Here is a 19,291-nt window from a genome sequence, read left to right as displayed (position 1 = left end):
AGTTGTAAACCGCACCCAAACGCCTTCCGCAGCAGAATGCAATCGGACGCCCCGACCGATCGCCTTCCGCGACGGAACACGACCGCACAATGACTAAATGTTTTTGTAAATCATTCTGATTCCTTCTCAACTCCGCTCCGCGACGGATGGCGGTTGGAACCGCGCCCAACCCCGATCTGCGCAGAAGTGTGGTTGCGAATCGCTCTCTATAGTGGAATTCGTCTGCGAACTGAACCCAATCGCCCTTTTCGGCGATATGTGATTGGAATAGCCTATAACTACTGCAACAGAATCTGGTTAGGAATCGATCTTAACCGATTCTCATGTCAAAATTCAGTTGCGCTGTGCCCAAACTTCATATGAGCGGTGGTAGCAAGATATAAGAAATTATACATATTATGATTTATACGAGACCTTGAGTTATAAGAAAGTATATATGGATTGTGTTTCATACCTTGAAACACAATCCATATGTACTTTCTTATTATTGACTTATTTGAAATTATTTTTCGTCATAGGTGTCTCATTTTAAATTTAAATTCAGATACATGTCGCATTTTAAAAATTATGACCAGCGACTTTGGTTATCACCATCGTAGTGTATTTTTTGTTAAATTTGTGTGTATAGTCATAGTATAATCGTAGATAGTCCTTTTGTCCTTACGTTACACTATTATATATATAGAACGGTTCTGGATTTATCCTCACTAAACTAGTGTCACACTTTCATATATCAGTTTGAAAGAATCTTTCGTGTATCACAAGAGTTTTCAATATTTTGTACAGTTTCCATCCTGATTACATACGTATAAAGTTTAAATTCAATCTCAAAATTTATTTCATTTATATAAGCTACAAACAATTAGAAATTATATTTCTTGTCTTATTTTTGTTTATACATACCTGCAATATATGATACTATAAATATGATAGTGTAATGTTGTATTGTACTAACATTGTCTCTCTATTCGCATTATGTGAATAATAATAAATTTTAAACTTTCTGTAAATGCCACTTTACACGAATTATAAGATACTAGCTGTGCCCTCGGTTTCAACCGCGTGAAATTTATAGCCTATAAGATATTCTCAAGTTTCATCAAAATCCATTCAGTACTTTTTGCGTGAAAGAGTAACAAACATCCATCCATACTCACAACCTTTCGCGTATATAATATTAATAACATTATCTTCTTTAATGATGGAATGAAATACAAAGAAATCTATATACTGTTGTATACAAAATCTAAATAAGTAACGGACTAAGCACATTAGAGGCTCGGGGCGGATTGCCCCGTTCGCCCCGTCCCCTCTCACGTTAGTTCGCCACTTATTTATATAGATATATATCTACAGTCAATCATATACTATAATAATTTGATAATGTAATACCGCCATAGTGGAATAGTACAATTTTGCAGTATTTTATGTAATTGGAATAACAACCCACCTGATACAATGTTAACCGTCGCTCTTATTTACATTAACAGCAGTACGAAAATCAAGTTTTCATGTGACACCCCTGATATCCCTTATGCCTTGCCCTTCTAGAGAGTTCTCTAGAAGGGCAAGGCATAAGGGATATCAGGGGTGTCACATGATTATTAGTTACTGATTATTAGTTATAATAATACTAAAGTAATGCCGTAATTTGATTGCCTAATGTGCCCCGATTCTAAGCCTGCCTAAAGTGCTCCTAATTCGACCAGAACGTCCAATTATGAAGTAAAGTATAGATTATAAAGTAAGCAAGTTTACGCGTTATTTGGATGAAGGTAATTGTGAAGCAAACTGCCGTCCGTTGCGGATTGCTGTAGCAAAACCGCGCTCAACTGCCGTCCGTAACCTGGACTATATTTGGGAACTGAGCTCTGCGTGTCTTTGCAACGGAATGCAGTTGCAAAAATGCGTCATAACACCCTCCGCAGCAGAATGCGGTCGGATGCCCCGACCGATCGCTTTCCGCGGTGGAATGTAACTCTCATTCAATGGCCAAATGTCATTATAAATCCTTCTCAACCGCCATCCGCGACAGGATGCGGTAAATAACCGCCAACCTCTCTCTCTCGCGCTGGTATGTGGTATTACCGCTTCCAATCACTCTCCGCAGAGGAATATTTTCAAGTACCGTGCCCTACCGCATTCCGCAACGGAATGCAGATGTAACCAAACCCAATAGTCCTCCACGGTGCAATTGGGTTGTGACCCATTCACAGGTATACATCCACTGAGGTGGAATGCAGTTGCCAACGGATTCATGTAAAAACTCTGTGAACTGTGGTGCAGATTAATAGGTAATTAAAGATATTATTATTTACGTGTTTTGAATAGCCTAAAGAGTAATATTGTATTATATTTAGTTATTGTAATCATGTTACATACATGCTATTGCGCTGAACATCTCTTGCAGCGGAATACTATAACGAACAGTGTATAACCGCCCTCCACGGCAGAATATGGTTGGAATCCGCGCCCAACCACCCTCCGTGGCAGAATGCGGTCGCGAACCGTGTTTTAATGACATTATGTTTTACAATTTAAAATAAAACAGAATAATTATTAGTGTAAAGTGACAAAAGAAAATGATATTCGTAATTAATGCCTAAAAATTTTATGGAATATAAAATATGTAGTATTAATTTGACAGAATAGAAAAATAACTACACAAAATAACTAACAATGGTTGTAAGAAATGAATGGATTTATAATTAGTGCAAAGTGGCAATTTAAACATACATACTATGAATTACAATTGTACGAAAAATTACGAAACTTATAATTGAATTTAATGTCTATACTTCTTATGCAAGACTAAAGAAATTGCGACGTATATTATTATGGACAATTAAATTGGATTCTTCTTAATCAAATTTGTATGTGTCCATGTAAAAATAGGAAAGGCAGCATAGGCATGCGGAAAGAAGTAAGTATGACGAGATCCTGCATGAGAAAATGGATCGTTTGAGTGTGGAATTGGAAGAGTGGAATGAATTTTCTAATCATACTGACATAGGTGTGAAAAAATTACCTTATGACGTTGCAATAAAAAATAATTTAGTTAATTTAATTATGCATCAATATATTAAAAAGTAATTACGTTAGACTGAAAATAAATTTATGAGTGCTTTGCAGCATGAAGTTCTTAAATACTTTTCAATGTTTAGGAGTTCAATATCTAGTCTCTATCTTGAATTTTATTAGATAACTACATAGTCACATAGTTTTTAGTTATCGCCTATGTAACTAGGATTAGGAAGTGACTTAGTAGCTCAACTCTACTATCTGAGGCCCGTGCCAGATTATAATCTGATCGGGTCCTCCTTTCTAAAAAAATCTTCAAGTTTTAGTTAAATTACTAATTCATTATGTAAATTATTTGATGTTATCGGTTTATATAAATATCTAATAAATCTATTTTGCCCGGCTACGAAGGAAAAGGGTTATGAATATTTTGGTCATCAAATTTATCACTTTTAACAGAATTTACCTTTCTTCTACTGTATTAGGCGATGACTAAACAATGATGATTGTAACTACTTCGGTCAATTCGTTTAATCTATTCTATAGAAGAACTAAAGCACAGCTTTTTGTCCATACTACCGTCCAAACAAATGAATCCGTCTTAATTCTATGTTCATTATTTTGCAGTAAATTGAATTTAAAACATATTTTTTTAATTCGGATAAACGACTATATTATTAAAGAATTTTGGAACCACTGATCTAATTTATAAAAACATATAAATTAAGCCCGTGGATTCTAAACTATTAAGGTATTATTATATTATTTACTATTAATTTTACTATTAAAATATTTTTATTTGTTTATCATGTTTACCCCACAGTAAATCAAAGATATAATTATAAATTAGATGTCGAGACTGTATACGATATTTGGATTGCATTAAACATATATTATTATGCCGTTTCGAATCGCAACCAACCGCCCTTTGCGACGGAATATGGTTGAAATCCGCGCCCTACCATTCTCCTCGATGGATTCAATACTAAACTATTAATTATACTAATTTCAAAATCAGCCAAATTGAAAAAAATAGCCTTAAAACTTTTTAAATTTATATTATATCATTTTAAAAATATGTCAGTTTAATAAGTTTCTGGACTTATTTTATTGTGATATGAAAGTAATAGTGTCTAAAATATTATATTATTTAAATAAACTTGTCAAATGGATTAGTTATAAGTACCTGTACTTTGTAGGCACAACAACATATATAGTATCAAGGAACGACATCAACTCTAGCTTTTGGCCGCGTGTATTTAACCAAAATCAAAATAGTATCTACAGTCCATGGACAATGTATATGTATAACAAATTTCAAGATAAGCCGTTGAGGACTGAAAGCGTAACACACAAACAAACCAGGAAACTCACTTTTTTGCGTATTACATACTTATATGCACTTATATAACATGTTATCACAATATTAAACATGATTCCCTTGGTACTATGTAATATGATCTTATCTGTGGTAGTACACTACGAATAATTTGAAAACAGGATAAAAGAGAAGTGCTAGAGTGGTAGATATTGACGAGTGCAATTATTGAGGGAATCGATAGTTTTCAATAAAACACAACCCATGTTACATTCAGAAAATATAGCTTACTATAGGTGAATTAATTTTAACAATTGAAATAAAAACGAACAATTTTAACAACAATATTACCTCTTGATAATGTTAGTTGAGATTAATTTAGACTTCATAAAAGTGACTTAGGATTAAGTACCTTCCTCCAAATATACGTCTCATTATTATATTTTATATACTAACATATTATATGATATATCTAACTCTGGTATAGTATATCTTTCAAACAGTAATATAATGTTTCAAATCGGTGCAGTAATTCTAAAGTTTATGTTCTCGTAACAAAATCGGCTCATTTTTTGTAATATTAGTACACAAGTCATAAATGTCCATCTATATTGATAATTAAAGTTAATTATAGCTTAGATTAATTAGCTTATAATGTAGCTTAGCTTCGATTTAAAGCCACATCACCCACTGTGATATTGGGTTGAGATATTATGTTGAATCTGGATATATAAATGCGTGGAAATTACGTTGTTGGTTTAGCGAGTAATATAGTAGGTATAAGGATATATTAAGATACGTCGTTTGGTCTCATCCATTCATACAACTATCATACACTAATTGTATATACTCATACATAACAACACATGAGTTCATTCGTTACAAACATTTTAAATATACTAAAAATCTTTTTTTACAAACTATAATTTTGATGAACAATTTTATCAATATTGAATTTAGTTTATTGTTTTTCAACAATTTTTTATTTAAATAATATGTGAAGGAAGTGGGTATTTGACAAACTCAGTGGTATAGTGGTTTAGAAAGTTGCCTCATCTGCTGATAGTCACGGATTCAATATTCAATACAAACAGATATAAATACATAGATATGATTGTATAATGCGGAGATCAAACCCGATATCGTCAATTGCCTATATACTTCATATATTGTAGGTATAACTTATTGTAACTTTTTTTAGAATAAACATGGTATACGCGGGTCCTAGAGGGCCCTTACTCTGAGAAACCCACAGTACACAACACATCGTAACGAATTAACCACGATGGTTTTCTGGGGAACCGCAACAATTTCCTCCCCCCGTCCCACGGGAGGGGATTATTTGTAACAGGAACTAATAATGTAACAGATGTGTCACTTTGATCTCGACCCAGTGCAACGATCATAGTTAGTCCTGCTGAATTTGCCACGATGGCCAAGTGACCTAACTCTTCTCATTGACTGACCTGACCTCTCAATAATCTGACCTTGTCCAGTGGTGGACGAAAATCTTTTTCATCCTCCATATTATACTGCACACGTATATAGGTAAACATCTGCCATACTGTACTTATACGGTTAATAATAAACTGTGTTAATTCAATGTAAGAGATTTTGGAAAAGGAGCTTTAAGCTTGTACTTTTAAAGTCGCTTTTTCAAAAGTATTATTGAACTTAATACAGTTTAATATTTCTCGTGAATTTATTACGTTATAAAAAAGTGGATGTGGCCAAACGTTACGTAATACTAATTTTAAGGTTTCTAGTAGATACTTCTTTGCTGTCCCTTTCTTATTCTTCTCATCAGACAACCTCATTCATAAAAGCTAAGACTTCACGAAACTAATTTAAACAAGATTTTTAGCCAACTTCAAAAAAAGAAGAAATTTCTCAATTCGGCAGAATATTTTTACATTTTTTAACTCAGAACCCCGTAATTTAAGTATAAATCGATTTAGAAAATATTTTCTTTTATCTGCCTCTTGCGCTATAAAAAACTCAAGAAATATTGTTAATTAGGTGTTTAGACTTTAATTGTTATGAATAAGGAGGTCGTTAAACTTTTTTTTTCTATTATTCACTGTAAATAATAGATATCTACACTATTTATATGCAAAATACATATATAATTCTACAACTCACATAGATATTAAACTACAAATATGCATAATATGTAATATAGGTACTACACATAAATAAATCTTCATAATATAGGAACTTTTCATATACATTAGTAACAAGAGATAATACTCGTAGATAAAGTTTATTTTACTTACATACAATAAAATAGTAACAATACCACAACCGTTCATTGGATATGTCTAAAAACTTTGTCTGTTTGTGTGTTAGCATAAACCCCTAGACGGATTATAATGATTATGGCTTACACTTTTGCAAAATTGAAATGAGATGAAGTAGAATTAATTAACTAAAATGTGCCATTCATTCTCAGGAGTATGTGAGTATGACCTAATCTCATGAATTTATATTTATAACTAGAACTTTAGAATTAAACGATTCAATGTAGGTACAATGTAGGTAATTTACAAACATATTTTTCTAACAAATCCATTTGACAAATGCTTCTTCAATTATTTTCACGTGAAACATCCAAAGTTTCATTTTATATATTTCATTATCAAATATGCATTACAAATAAATCTTTTGATATTTTAATTTATTTCATGCAATTACATTTCCAATTGTTTATCATAACTAGAGCGTAGCTTTTGATATTACTTTTGCTCCATTTTTTCGTATTGTAAAGATTCCAACATTTAAATTTAAGTAATCTAATATGCCAATTGAAGAAAATAAAGTATTATTATAATTGGACTGAAAATATTTAAAAAAATATTAATTTTATTTTGTAACGTAAATTTTTGCATAGACTACGCTTCTGAGAGAAGTCTTGTTTATTATAATCAATGAAAATAATAAAATACATTTATATTGGAAAACACTTTTTGCAAGAACAAATTTATTGATTTATGCAAAAATAATTTAATTAGATACTACTTAACAGAAGCAAAGGCTATATAAAAAGATGTTTTGAAATTTACTGTACCCATGTTTTTTATATTTTTATTGAATATCTATAGTTTCTGACGGAAATTGAATAATTAAATAAAGACAGCGAAATCTTTAATAAAAAATAACATGTTTAACTACTTTTTTTTCGCCATTCTTCAACGGCGCATGCCACTGTATCTCACAGTTACGAAGCATTTATTAATATATAATACGTAATTTGTTAATCTGTCATTATGATCTAACTTCTACTTATGTATTAATTAGTAGTTAGTATATAATTTTTAGTAGTATCTTTGTGCAATAATGTAACTTAAGGCTGTTGTACACTGTCAGGACGCTACGGTCAATTGTTTAAATCACAAAATTAATATATTGTGATTTAAACATTTGACCTTATACTTTTTGACGAATCTTTCGGGACTAATTTAAAAAGTTGTTCAGTTAAACAGAAATAGGGGAAATATGTACAATATATTCACAATAAAAATTAAGTATTATATTATACTATTATATATTATACGCATATTTTATATAACTTATATTTGATTTAGTGCAACTCATATTAGTTGTGGTGGTTCATATTATATATCTGTTTCCATGTAATCTTAACGAAATCAATTTTATTTATTGTGGCGTCTTTTAAGTGTGCATCAGCTTAATATAGAGAGGATGGGTGTGTACGAAGACTGGTATTAGGATAGTAATGGAAAATGACGTGGTAATACTGTCATATGTAAAGGAAGTTAAAGAGATTGTAAAATTATTAAATATGAACATAATTACTTTAAGCATAAAGCTCAGAATCGCTCATTTACAAAACAATGAGAATGATTCGATATTTAATTTAAAAATATAAAGTGTTGTGCATTTATCGCATCTTTGAATTTACAGGACGTTTTCAGATATTATTATTATATTTTTTTATTATTAAACAATAAAAAACTCATGAAACAATATAAATAATAAAGTGATTATAATTTTTGAAAATTACAAACATAAACTTCGCGACTACTGTAGTATGAAAAGATCAAAGAAAATTTTACTTTGCCTGATTTCTTTCAATTATTTATACTGTCTGTAATGTCATAAATATAACAGAATATGTATAAATTTAATTATTAAAACAATATCGATTGTTGCGAATGCGATAAGATATAATGTTTAATTTTACTTATAAATTAATTTTGTTAATGGTCCAATAATAATTATTTTAATAAAATATCTGTTTAAATAACACAACTCAACTGTTTTGTTAGTATTTTGGCTAATGATAAACGTAATGATGATTGTTATCGTTGGAGCAATGCGGATGACTGGGAAGTAATGATTTTATGGTAAATAAAGGAATTCTGAATACACTTTGGTATTTTATTCATTCATGATCTCCTTTTGCCTCTACAGTGAGATGTTTTAATATATAGGTATCTACTTAAAAAATTACACTTTTTCTGTTACACTTTTGTGTGTTGCCATTCCATTCATTCATTCATAATTTAAGAGCGACGCTCTTGTCGGTGGAGCTTTTGCCACTTTCCACGATCTTCCATCATATTACGACTCCAATTATGTCTAATTTCTTGATATAGCTATGCCTTGGTTTTCCTCTCCCCCTCTTTCCTTCTCTCTTTCCCTCAATAATATCTTCAGGGGTTGCCATTCCATAGAACTAAAATCCTGTAACTTCACTGCCTAATCTAATTCTCCACCGACACAAAGCAAGCTGCTTGTCGGTTGCAATAGGCGAGATTGAAGTACCTATCCATGTAGACGACTTTCCACAGGTCCACAGGTTTTTAGACGTTGTGCAAAATCAGAGATTAAAAAGAAAAGATACCAGTTCATAATAATATATATAATTTATATATACAGTACAAAAAAATAAATACACAACTGTATTACTTATTGGTAAATATTATCATTGAAATACATAAAAAATCACATTATTACAAATGCACAAAGTTAATAAATATTAAATTTCCACTAACTAGATATAGTCTGTGCTTCATTCGTCTATGTTTTCACCGTTTTTCGCGCCATTTTCTTCCAAACTTGTAGACTGTAATACTTCAGATACTTCTACAGAGACCGCATCCGTCGCTGGTACATCTGATGCCTTTTTAAATTTGTTTATGTCTGTGGATTAATATTACAATTTATTATTTCATTAATATATTCATTAAACAGTATACATACACACACAGAAACACACGCATACATTCGTGCTGCACCGATGTGTGTGGATACGCGTGGTCATACAGCGTCCTCTGTCACTTATAATTTAGCGGTATAACATATTGCCGGAAAGGGTCCGATGGGTCGGGGATTCGATTCCCGCACAATGCAAACATTAGTCACACGCAGAGGGAAGGGATCCCTCCCTCCCTTCCCACCACGTATGTATATGCCAATGAAGTCTGACTCTGTGTCTGTGTATCTGTGTTAATGATATAATAATTTATGATTTAAAATAGTTGTCAATAAAAGTAGTTTAGTTTTATTTTCATCTTAATAATGTTATAAACGCGAAAGTTTGTGAGTATGGATGGATGTTTGTTACTCTTTCACGCAAAAACTACTGAACGGATTTTGTTGAAACTTTACAGTAACATAGTTTATACATCAGAATAACATACGCTTAGCGCAGCTAGTACAAAATACTTTTTGATGTGTGTTAATTTAATCATTTCTGGTCATAAAATTGTAAAATATGTAACATCACAATCTCATAAATGTGACCAACTGTGCCAAGGGGTGGAGGTGAGTTAAAAAACACTTCTTGTGATTCATTTGTATGTATGGCCTTTTATGATAACGCTGTACTCACCGTATTTGCTGTAATCAGCTCCTAACAATCTCAAATAGTGGACGGTGTCCGGCGTGGCGGTGTAGGCGCGGAGAGAATGCACCCCTCGCCATCCGACTAGTGTCAACTCCAGGCTGGACTCGCTATCTCGGTATTCGAGAACACAGCTACCAGTTGCTGCGGAAAGAACAATCTTATTCTTAATAATGTTAGAAATACGAAAGTTTGTGAGTATGGGTGTTTGTTACTCTTTCACGCAAAAACTACTGAACGGATTTTGATGAAACTTTACAGTAATAAAGTTTATGCATCAGCATAACACATAGGCTATATTTTATATTAAAATATGACGCGGGTGAAACCGAGGGCGTAGCTAGTAAATTATAAATATTTTTTTTAATGATGAATGGACCGCAGTGGACTGATAATGGTGTAAGATACTGTATTATTTTACCCAATTGAAAGTACCAAACTAAGCAGAACTTTTGTTGGGCTTGGGCATCCATAACAAAAGTTCTGCTTAGTTTGGTACTAGATGGCGTTGTGTGAGTTGTCCAAGGATTTTATTATTAATATTTAACATTAGCTAATTGTACGATTATCGTACTCACCGAAGTCTTTGACCAGCTCCTGCGTGTGTTCACTGAACAGCTTGATGTCGGGTGGATTACTGGGATTGTCATTCTGTAGTACCAGAATCAGATCTTCCTTCAATATCCTAAGCCGCCGTTTAGGGCCTATCGACGGCGATATACTCTGCAGACCTTCCTGAGATAACCTGCATATATATTTATAACTATTACGTTTGGTTGAAAAAAAAAATTAATACATAATATTTCAAATTAGTACTGTTCTACTGTTCCTTAGCATTGAAAGAATTTTACAACTGAATACCTTCATCTACATACTACATTCGCGAGCAAAAGTGTGGAATCATACTTCTTAAATAATGCTGTGATTTGAATGAATTTGGTATCAATTTAAATTTAACAATTTACCTTTTAGATGGTACAATTTTTATTATTCTTAACTAGTTATTAAGTACTCAAGATCGCGCGGAATTAATTTTAATGCGTATTCTATACATTTGCTCGAGAGTGTATTATACCATAAGTTGAGTCCAAAATTAATACTAAATTGTACTAGTATATATGTTTATAAACCGATTAAAATAAAGTAAAAAAAAAACATTAAATTTTAAGGGAACCTTAACACAGTACATTATTGAAACCCGCATCGATGTCAGTTGAATCATTTCGGAGATTACTATACCCAAACGCACATGTGTCTATGGTATATCCCTCGAATAATAGTTATTCCTGCATAATTTTTCATTTACAGGCGGCGATCAGTTTTTATCACCTGTATAGAATTTTCTAAAGACGTTATTTATCTAAGAGGTCCACAGGATGGTGGTTGATGGTTACCACCTACCATCAGATGGAAGATCAGCTTGTTTGCCTTTCAATTTAATAAAAAATATAATATAACTTACCTAAATGGGCACACCATATTCTTATTGTCACACCTCACAAACGTTTTCACACCGGTATTAATAATTTTTATATTCGTCTCATTTCTTTGCACTACATCTTTCACTATTGGCGACACTAAATATATATTCTTCTTCTTCCCTACATGACACCTGGTCAAGAGGCAGGTGGAATCGAAGTCCGGCTGCAAATCATAATACTCCTTTATCGACGGGAACACATCCTCACTGTCCCCGGAGAAGAATACGAATGGATCTTCTCTGTAGCCACCCATCCTTCGTTTCTTTTTCGGCGGCTCTTTCTTCTCTTCTGTGACTTCTGTGCTGTTTTCTGTCTTTTGTTCTTTTTCCCAAGGTAATGGAGCAGTCTTTTCGAATACTGCTACAAAGAATCCGCCAGTGTCTTGCTGGTGGGGTAGGATTCTTATGCTGAAAAATAAACAATACTAAGGTATTCTTTTTGTATATAAAGAAATTTATTTGTTCACAATTGATACGAGTTAGGATTATTGAGTGAACCTAGTATGAGTTAAACAAGTAGCATCAGCTCATTTTATATCATCTTACAATCTACTATATTTTTACGAGTGATATCCTAAATCAGAGCCATATTTATATATTTTTGTTAGTTTGATTTTGTACTAAAAAAAACAATTTGGCAGTGCTATCGCTCACCGCCGCTTTAGATAAGCCACGGGAGCTGACTGATTATGACATATGACAGGCAATCTATTGGTTGCGAACTACTCTAGTCCATTAGAATAGAATAGAAATAAATTTTATTCAAATAAACTTTTGAATAGTTATATAACATTTTTTTGATTCAATCCTTCATTAGGAATGCAGAGTCATTTGTGATGAGTCTTAGTTCGACAACTAACGAGCTTTGCGTGTTACTCTCTTAAAAAATGTATTGTTCAGCATGACATATTTATAAACTGCATAATAGCAAGATTGACAAAAGTAAAGAAGTATAATATTTGTGTAACAAAATAAATGAGTCATAGTTATTAGAGTTATTAGACGAATCCCTACAAGCAGCACCCGTCCACGAGTATAATAATAGATCTCATGACAGACCGGATAATGTTACTCACCATCTCTCCAAGTTATATTTGTGTACATCCTCGGGTTTGGGCGGGAACATCTGTGGTCTCACTACCGTCTGCCACTTCTCTGGTACATCTTCATATTTGTCGTAAAACACCATGTCTTTCGATGCAGGACGCCAGTGGGTCATTCCTTTAGTGAAATGTTGTTTACTGTTATTTCTTACTCAACAACTTAAAGAATGGATGATATCTACTATTTGGTGTGTAATTAGATTGGAAACAAGCTGAAGGTGCACTGGATGGTAAGCAGCAACCGTCTCATATAGACATGAACAGCACGTTATCATGTGACACCCGTGAGTGCAGCGAAGAGGGTACCACAGATCCAGGTGGGTGTTTATTAAAATAAAATATGTATAAAACAAATATCGAACGAAATAAATTTATCAATTGATATAAACAATACTAGCTCGAGGTAGTTTTTTAAGATAATAATAGAATGGTGCACTCGTCTGCACCAACGCCTTACGCTGGCAGTACTCTAGTGGAGGATGATAAGATGCAATCAGTTAGCCCATCGTTACAAGTTCACCAGGAATCTATCATGATGGTTTCTAAAGGGAACGGCGTGGAGGTCAACCTGATACGGTACTATTACTAACAATCTCCTTTACCTTGGCTCGAGGTAGTTGGGAGTTGTCATTCATGAGGACTAAGTTGTAATTTCACTAACACATCTTACTCTTCCAACAGCAATTATCTATGCGAATTAGTACAAAGTCAAGGTAGACTTTATACAAAGTCGTATAAATAATAAAGGTGGTTGCACAGGTGGTAAAAATAATACCTTTCTTGTACTTGAGGCCGGGCAGCATATCAGCGACGTCGACCAGCCGCAGTGTGTCGCCAGCCTCCTGCAGTATCCGATGTACCACAGCTTCGTTCTCTACCGGGTTGAAGGAGCAAGTGGAATATACCAACCGCCCGCCCACGGCCAGCATCTCGCAGCCTCGTCGAGCCACGCGGTATTGAACCCTGATAGGAAGGAATATTTTATTACATTTTGTTACCTTCAAGGTAACTTTTAAGTTTTGTTTTATTATTACGTTGGCAAACAAGTTTTCGGCCCATCTAATGGTAGCCTATTGACCTCTGAAACACCAGGGGCGTCACGTGCACTTTGACGACCCTAAAAACCTTAATATCTTGAGAAAACTTCGGTAGGTAGTTCATTCCACAAACAAAGCGTATGCGGGGAAGGAAGCTCCCCTGAAAACTCACTTTCCGAGACCACTTAGGTTCCAGCGAGTTTTTACAGGACTAACCAACGGCAATTGATAATCCTGGTCAATTCACACAACGCCATCTAGTCCCAAACTATGCTGAACCTGTGTAGGTGCAAGACAACTTATAGAAATGGTAAAATAAATTTTACATGTAAATACGTACATAAATACAAAGCAAACACCCAGAACGATACAAACAATCATACTCATGAATACAAAATGCTATATTTGAGTTTTATGAGAAATCAAACTCGTGAACATCGGAAGCAAAGTCGCGTGCAAAATAGCTAGTGAAATCATCTGTACCTATAGAGTATAGTAGAATAGAATAGAAAATCATTTATTCAAATAAACTTACATTGAAGCACTTTTGAATAGTCATTACATTTTTTTTTTAATCTATCGCTCGTTCGGAAAGCTGTCTCATCACAAGGAGAACGAGCAAGAAACTTGCGTGTTGCTCTTTTAAATAATTTTATTATTACTTTACATTTTTAAGTTTAAGTGTGTGAATACAAACCACCAGTTAGCACTAATTCAATTAAATACTCAAATAGAAAAATATTGAATATATAACCAACTGGTTAAACAATTAATAAGAGGAAATCAGTCATAGTGATTAGAGCAGACCAGTCCCTGACAAGCAGCACCCGTTCACGAGTATGACGGATGAGCCAGCCATCACTGCGCTCGACCATATTTTAGGGAGCCCAATGACCCGGCCCACCACGCCGCCACAAGTCTGGACATTTTAGTGAGCATGACTACTCAAAACACTAGACCACGTCAAAGCTACTTACAATTGCCATCTGATAGTTATAGTATTCACATTTTACATAAGAATGCATGCGGTAATCAATACAAAAACCGCTACGCTTTCATATTTCTATGTTCATATTTCATATTCATATTTCTATAGAGTATAGTGTTGTACAAACCCGTGTAAGTTATTCCCATTTCCTGTGGACCATTTGAGCCAGATGTCTGGATTCTTGCGCAGTGTGGCGTCACCTGAGCATGGCACGTCTGCTAGTATGCGGTCGAACTTCAACTGTTTGGTTGCTGAAGGATTCTGTATTGGGAAATAAATGATAGGTGTATAGTAGTAGATAGGGAATAACAACAGATGATAGATTTAAAAAAATCTTATCATTTGATTTTGGTAACTTATTATTATTCAGCATAGCTTATTGTAAATTTATACAATGACTAGCTGTTCCCGCGACTTCGTCCGCGTGGAATTTATCTTTGTTTTTCTAATATAAAAGTAGCCTAGGTTACTCTTTATTATATCAGCTACCTTCCAATAAAAGTCCTGTCAAAATCGGTCTAGCCATTTCAGAGATTAGCCGGAACAAACAGACAGACAGACAAACAAAAATTGTAGAAAATGTTATTTTGGTGTATGTACCGTATTTATATTAATATGCATGTGGTAAAAAACGGTTATTTCAACATTACAAACAGACACTCCAATTTTATTTATATGTATAGATTAAATAATTCGACTACTAATTTACGCATGATTGGTTTATGACTAGTATAAAATATATTAAAAACAATTTATTTTTAAAATAATATGAAATATTATGTTATATGACGTATAAAGAAAAATGACATGGTAATTATATGATAATTGGAAATAACTGTGAAAAAAGTTTAAAACATAACTTACATGACTGCGAAAACAAGAGCATTTAACTTCAAAACAATATATTTTTCAATTCACAGGAGTGAGATTATGTACAAGTCGTTTGTGTAGATATGATTACAAACACGCTATGGATATGGATGTCACCACCACTTACCACTTTCCATCAAACTAACCTGCGAGCTTGTTTGCCTTTCCGGTCACATAAAAAAAATCTAACCTGTTCATCACCGACGAGTAGTGATGGCATTACAGCAGAGTCGTGATTGGTGATGAGTATACAGGGTGAGTTGAGTCTCTTGGCCTGGTGTACCAGCATGTAGCAGCGGCTGTTGTCGACGTCGTTCGCCATCACAAATCCTGGGGTAAGGGTGTATTTAAACTTAGGCCCTCGAGCTCTGGGCCTATGACGGCAAAAAAATAATAATTGGATTTTGAAAGTGCTGAAGATGTCTTGTTTTAGAAGTACAGACTCACCAGTGGGCATTTTTTCTTCATCTGCGTGTAGAAACTCGATTAGTTGTGCCGTTTTGGAACCAGGAGCCGCGCACATGTCTAATACCTGAGGGCAACATAGATAAAACTATATAGACACAAATAATTTTATTAAAAAAATAGTACTAAGATCTTAACTAAGATATGACACAGGGTAGGACAGGGGCACTGAGAAGAGACGGATAGGGAGATCCATTTGTTGTCGTTTTTTTTTTTATCTTACTGAACGGTCAGCTGGTTGGACGACCGTTAAGAAATGTCGTTAATAAAAGAAGAGAGCTTGTTTTAAAAGTAAAATATAATTAGTATAATTTCTAACTAATTGTCCGTCTTTTTTCTTGTCGTATCTGTCTTGTCCATTGTCTCGTCTGTCCTAATCACGTCTTATAACCGGCCAGCAAGCAGTCCTGTCAAAAAGGCCGCAACATCTTACATTTTGCCTAAATTCAATATTTTTAATGGATTGTAATATAATAGTATTTAACTTCATTTCACAATTTATGTATATGGTTTATTCTCTTGTTATTTCTATCATCAAATACACATCAAGTACACAGTTTTTTCTCATGGAGCTCTTGAAAAATCTGAAATGATTCGTTATTATATGTATTTCAAACTTGTAAAAGTACACAATAGTCATTAATACATATTAAACATTTACAAGGAAATAAGTATGTGACTGTTTTATTATACACTGTTACCTTATGATGTGGTTGAACGTCAAGTACAACAGGTGGAATCATGGAGACGGTCTCCTGGCGAGACACGCCACCAGCCGCGGTCTCCGCGACCAGAAAATTGTGAAGGCGATACAGCGGTTCACTACGGCGGATATCTGTTCGCGAGAGGCGTAGCTGCCAGGCGAGACCACCGGGATACCTGTACAATATTTTCATTACCTTATTGACATCTGCCAATATATGCTGAAAAAATTTACTCCAAACTTCTTCTACAAGCCTAGTACTGGTTGTAGTTTTATATTTTATCATTTTTAATTATTATTATTAGTATTATTATTATACCAGATAAAGACAGACCTGATTGTAAGTGGTAACCATCAATTATGTATCACTCACATTAACATATTTCCACAATACCATGCATTGCTCCCATTCCAGAGGACTGGGATGTCACTCCACTAATCCTGTATATTCACTGGCCAATCAGACCCTACAACCTTATCTCATAAGAAGTAAATATAAAAATGATACTAATTTGCACCAAGATACAAATGTTTTTATTTTTTTCAATAATGATCTATTTCAATCTATACAAACATATAAATAACATTGGACTACCTGTGTGTAATATTAAAAGAACCGTTTTTGTATGCATATGAATATAAGTATGGTACATGCATATGAATATAAGTATGGTACATACACCAAAATAACATTTTTAATAATGTTTGTCTGTCTGTCTGTTTGTTCTGGCTAATCTCAGAAGTGGCTGTACTGATTTTGACGGGCCTTTTATTATAGTTAAATTCCACGCCGACGAAGTCGCGGGAACAGCTAATCATAAATATAATTATAATGATATAGTACAAATATCATAAGAGCAGATAGAATAGGGAGGAGTGAGAATGTATAGATAAAACATATGAAGTACATTTAAATATTCATACCTTTGTTCATAAAAACTAACACAGTGTACAAAACAAATTCAAACAATAAAGTTAGTTTTGTATAATCATTCTTCTACATCATTTTCTTTCAGATACAAAGAAAATAGCTTGATAGAAAAAAACAAAGCAGTACAATATGTATAATATATAAAATAGTTTTAGTATTTCTCTAGTATTTTTATCAACGACTTTGGCACTATTTTGATTTTCAACATTTGTGTTGTTATTTCCTTTATAATCTATCGAAACACATATTTTTGTTGGGCAAGTTCTATGAGCATTCAATAAGTTAATTACCATGGTAAATTTATGGGTTTAATCTCTTCCTCTTCATCAGTCCCTTCAACTTTGAGCTTCACATTTAGCAGCTCTGAGAAGTATTCACTTTTGACAATCTTCAGCAATGCATCAGCCTCACACTTGGAGCCTGTGATGCGGAATGCTGTTGGAAGGTTCTCCTTGATTGTCTTCATGAATATTGCCCACTCTTCATCAGGGCAGACTTTTTGTACCTAATTGTAAACAAAACAATTGACAATCATATTTATTTGTACCATGTATTAGAAAACAGTTTCAAAGTTTTATGGCATAAATAAGACTTGGATCTTTTACCAGAGACAAATTGTAAAAACTTTATACACTTTTTTTCACAGACCACACTGTCTGTGTGGGTATCTCGGACACACTCTGTTTCAGTTGTAATGGATAATAATAAATGCAAACTTATATCAGTGTAAATAGAAATATTAAGATAAAAACCGACACTCAACCACCGGGACAGCGAAGCATTGGCAAAATAAATCATCTTGTATTTTTAAACAATAAATATAAAAGTTATACACCCACCTATGCTCGCCAAAGGTACATGCTGGCCGGTGTATAACATTAGTAAAAGCTGCTGAGGAATTATTGCAGAAAGACAAGATTAGTGTCAAGCCACGTCAGTTAGTCATTGTGACGAATTAATCAGAAATTAACCACAATAGTTGCAGACGGGGAACCTCGTGGAGGTCGAACTGACGTGGGTTACTAATAGAAATGGGTTCAGTTGTTGAAAAACAATAACATGGAATATATAGAATAAATGTTTGTGATAATATTAAAAAATTTCAGTGTAATTTTACCGTCTACGCGAATGGTAGGTTATAAAATTATAACCTGTTAAAATACCTTGTAATATTCTTCAAACGCAGCATTTTCTCTGACAATATCTTCATAATGTTTACGTGTATCACCAGCAGGTTTCTCTTGAGGATTTTTCTCCTAAAAACATTTAAAAATTAGCACACGAATTAAAGAAACAAATTTTGAAAGAATTTATTCTTAATTTACCTGTTCCCTTCGCTCTCTCTTACGTTGAGCAAACTTATTGACGTTACGATTTCTTCTACCCATTCTTCTTAAGTAAAATCCGAGAGAATGTAATCTTATTTGTGAAAAATTTGTTGAAATAAACATAAACATTCAGTAGGGTAAAACACAGATCAGAAGAGTATTTCCCTGAAATTAACCT

The 19,291-nt window shown here is 33.5% G+C and overlaps 1 protein-coding gene across 1 annotated transcript; it reads right to left on the bottom strand.

The window, feature by feature from the left end:
• Window positions 1-9,249: 9,249 nt before the first annotated feature.
• LOC131849889 (tRNA (cytosine(34)-C(5))-methyltransferase) lies at window positions 9,250-19,271 on the bottom strand. Its single transcript, XM_059200030.1, has 13 exons — window positions 19,111-19,271; window positions 18,949-19,041; window positions 18,076-18,290; window positions 16,853-17,030; window positions 16,134-16,218; window positions 15,877-16,016; window positions 14,944-15,077; window positions 13,567-13,754; window positions 12,765-12,909; window positions 11,671-12,096; window positions 10,787-10,953; window positions 10,197-10,352; window positions 9,250-9,505 (listed from the first exon to the last, which is right to left on the bottom strand). Exons 1-13 carry the CDS (start codon window positions 19,240-19,242, stop codon window positions 9,375-9,377), a joined length of 2,190 nt encoding a protein of 729 aa, XP_059056013.1. The 5' UTR covers window positions 19,243-19,271; the 3' UTR covers window positions 9,250-9,374.
• Window positions 19,272-19,291: the final 20 nt, after the last annotated feature.

Source organism: Achroia grisella, unplaced genomic scaffold (genome assembly GCF_030625045.1).
Source record: "Achroia grisella isolate CSIRO2021 unplaced genomic scaffold, CSIRO_AGI_Agris_v1 utg660, whole genome shotgun sequence".
Lineage (NCBI taxonomy): Eukaryota > Metazoa > Arthropoda > Insecta > Lepidoptera > Pyralidae > Achroia > Achroia grisella.
The sequence above is the reverse complement of the archived record's forward strand: the minus strand, read 5'-3'. Positions and strand labels throughout refer to the sequence as shown.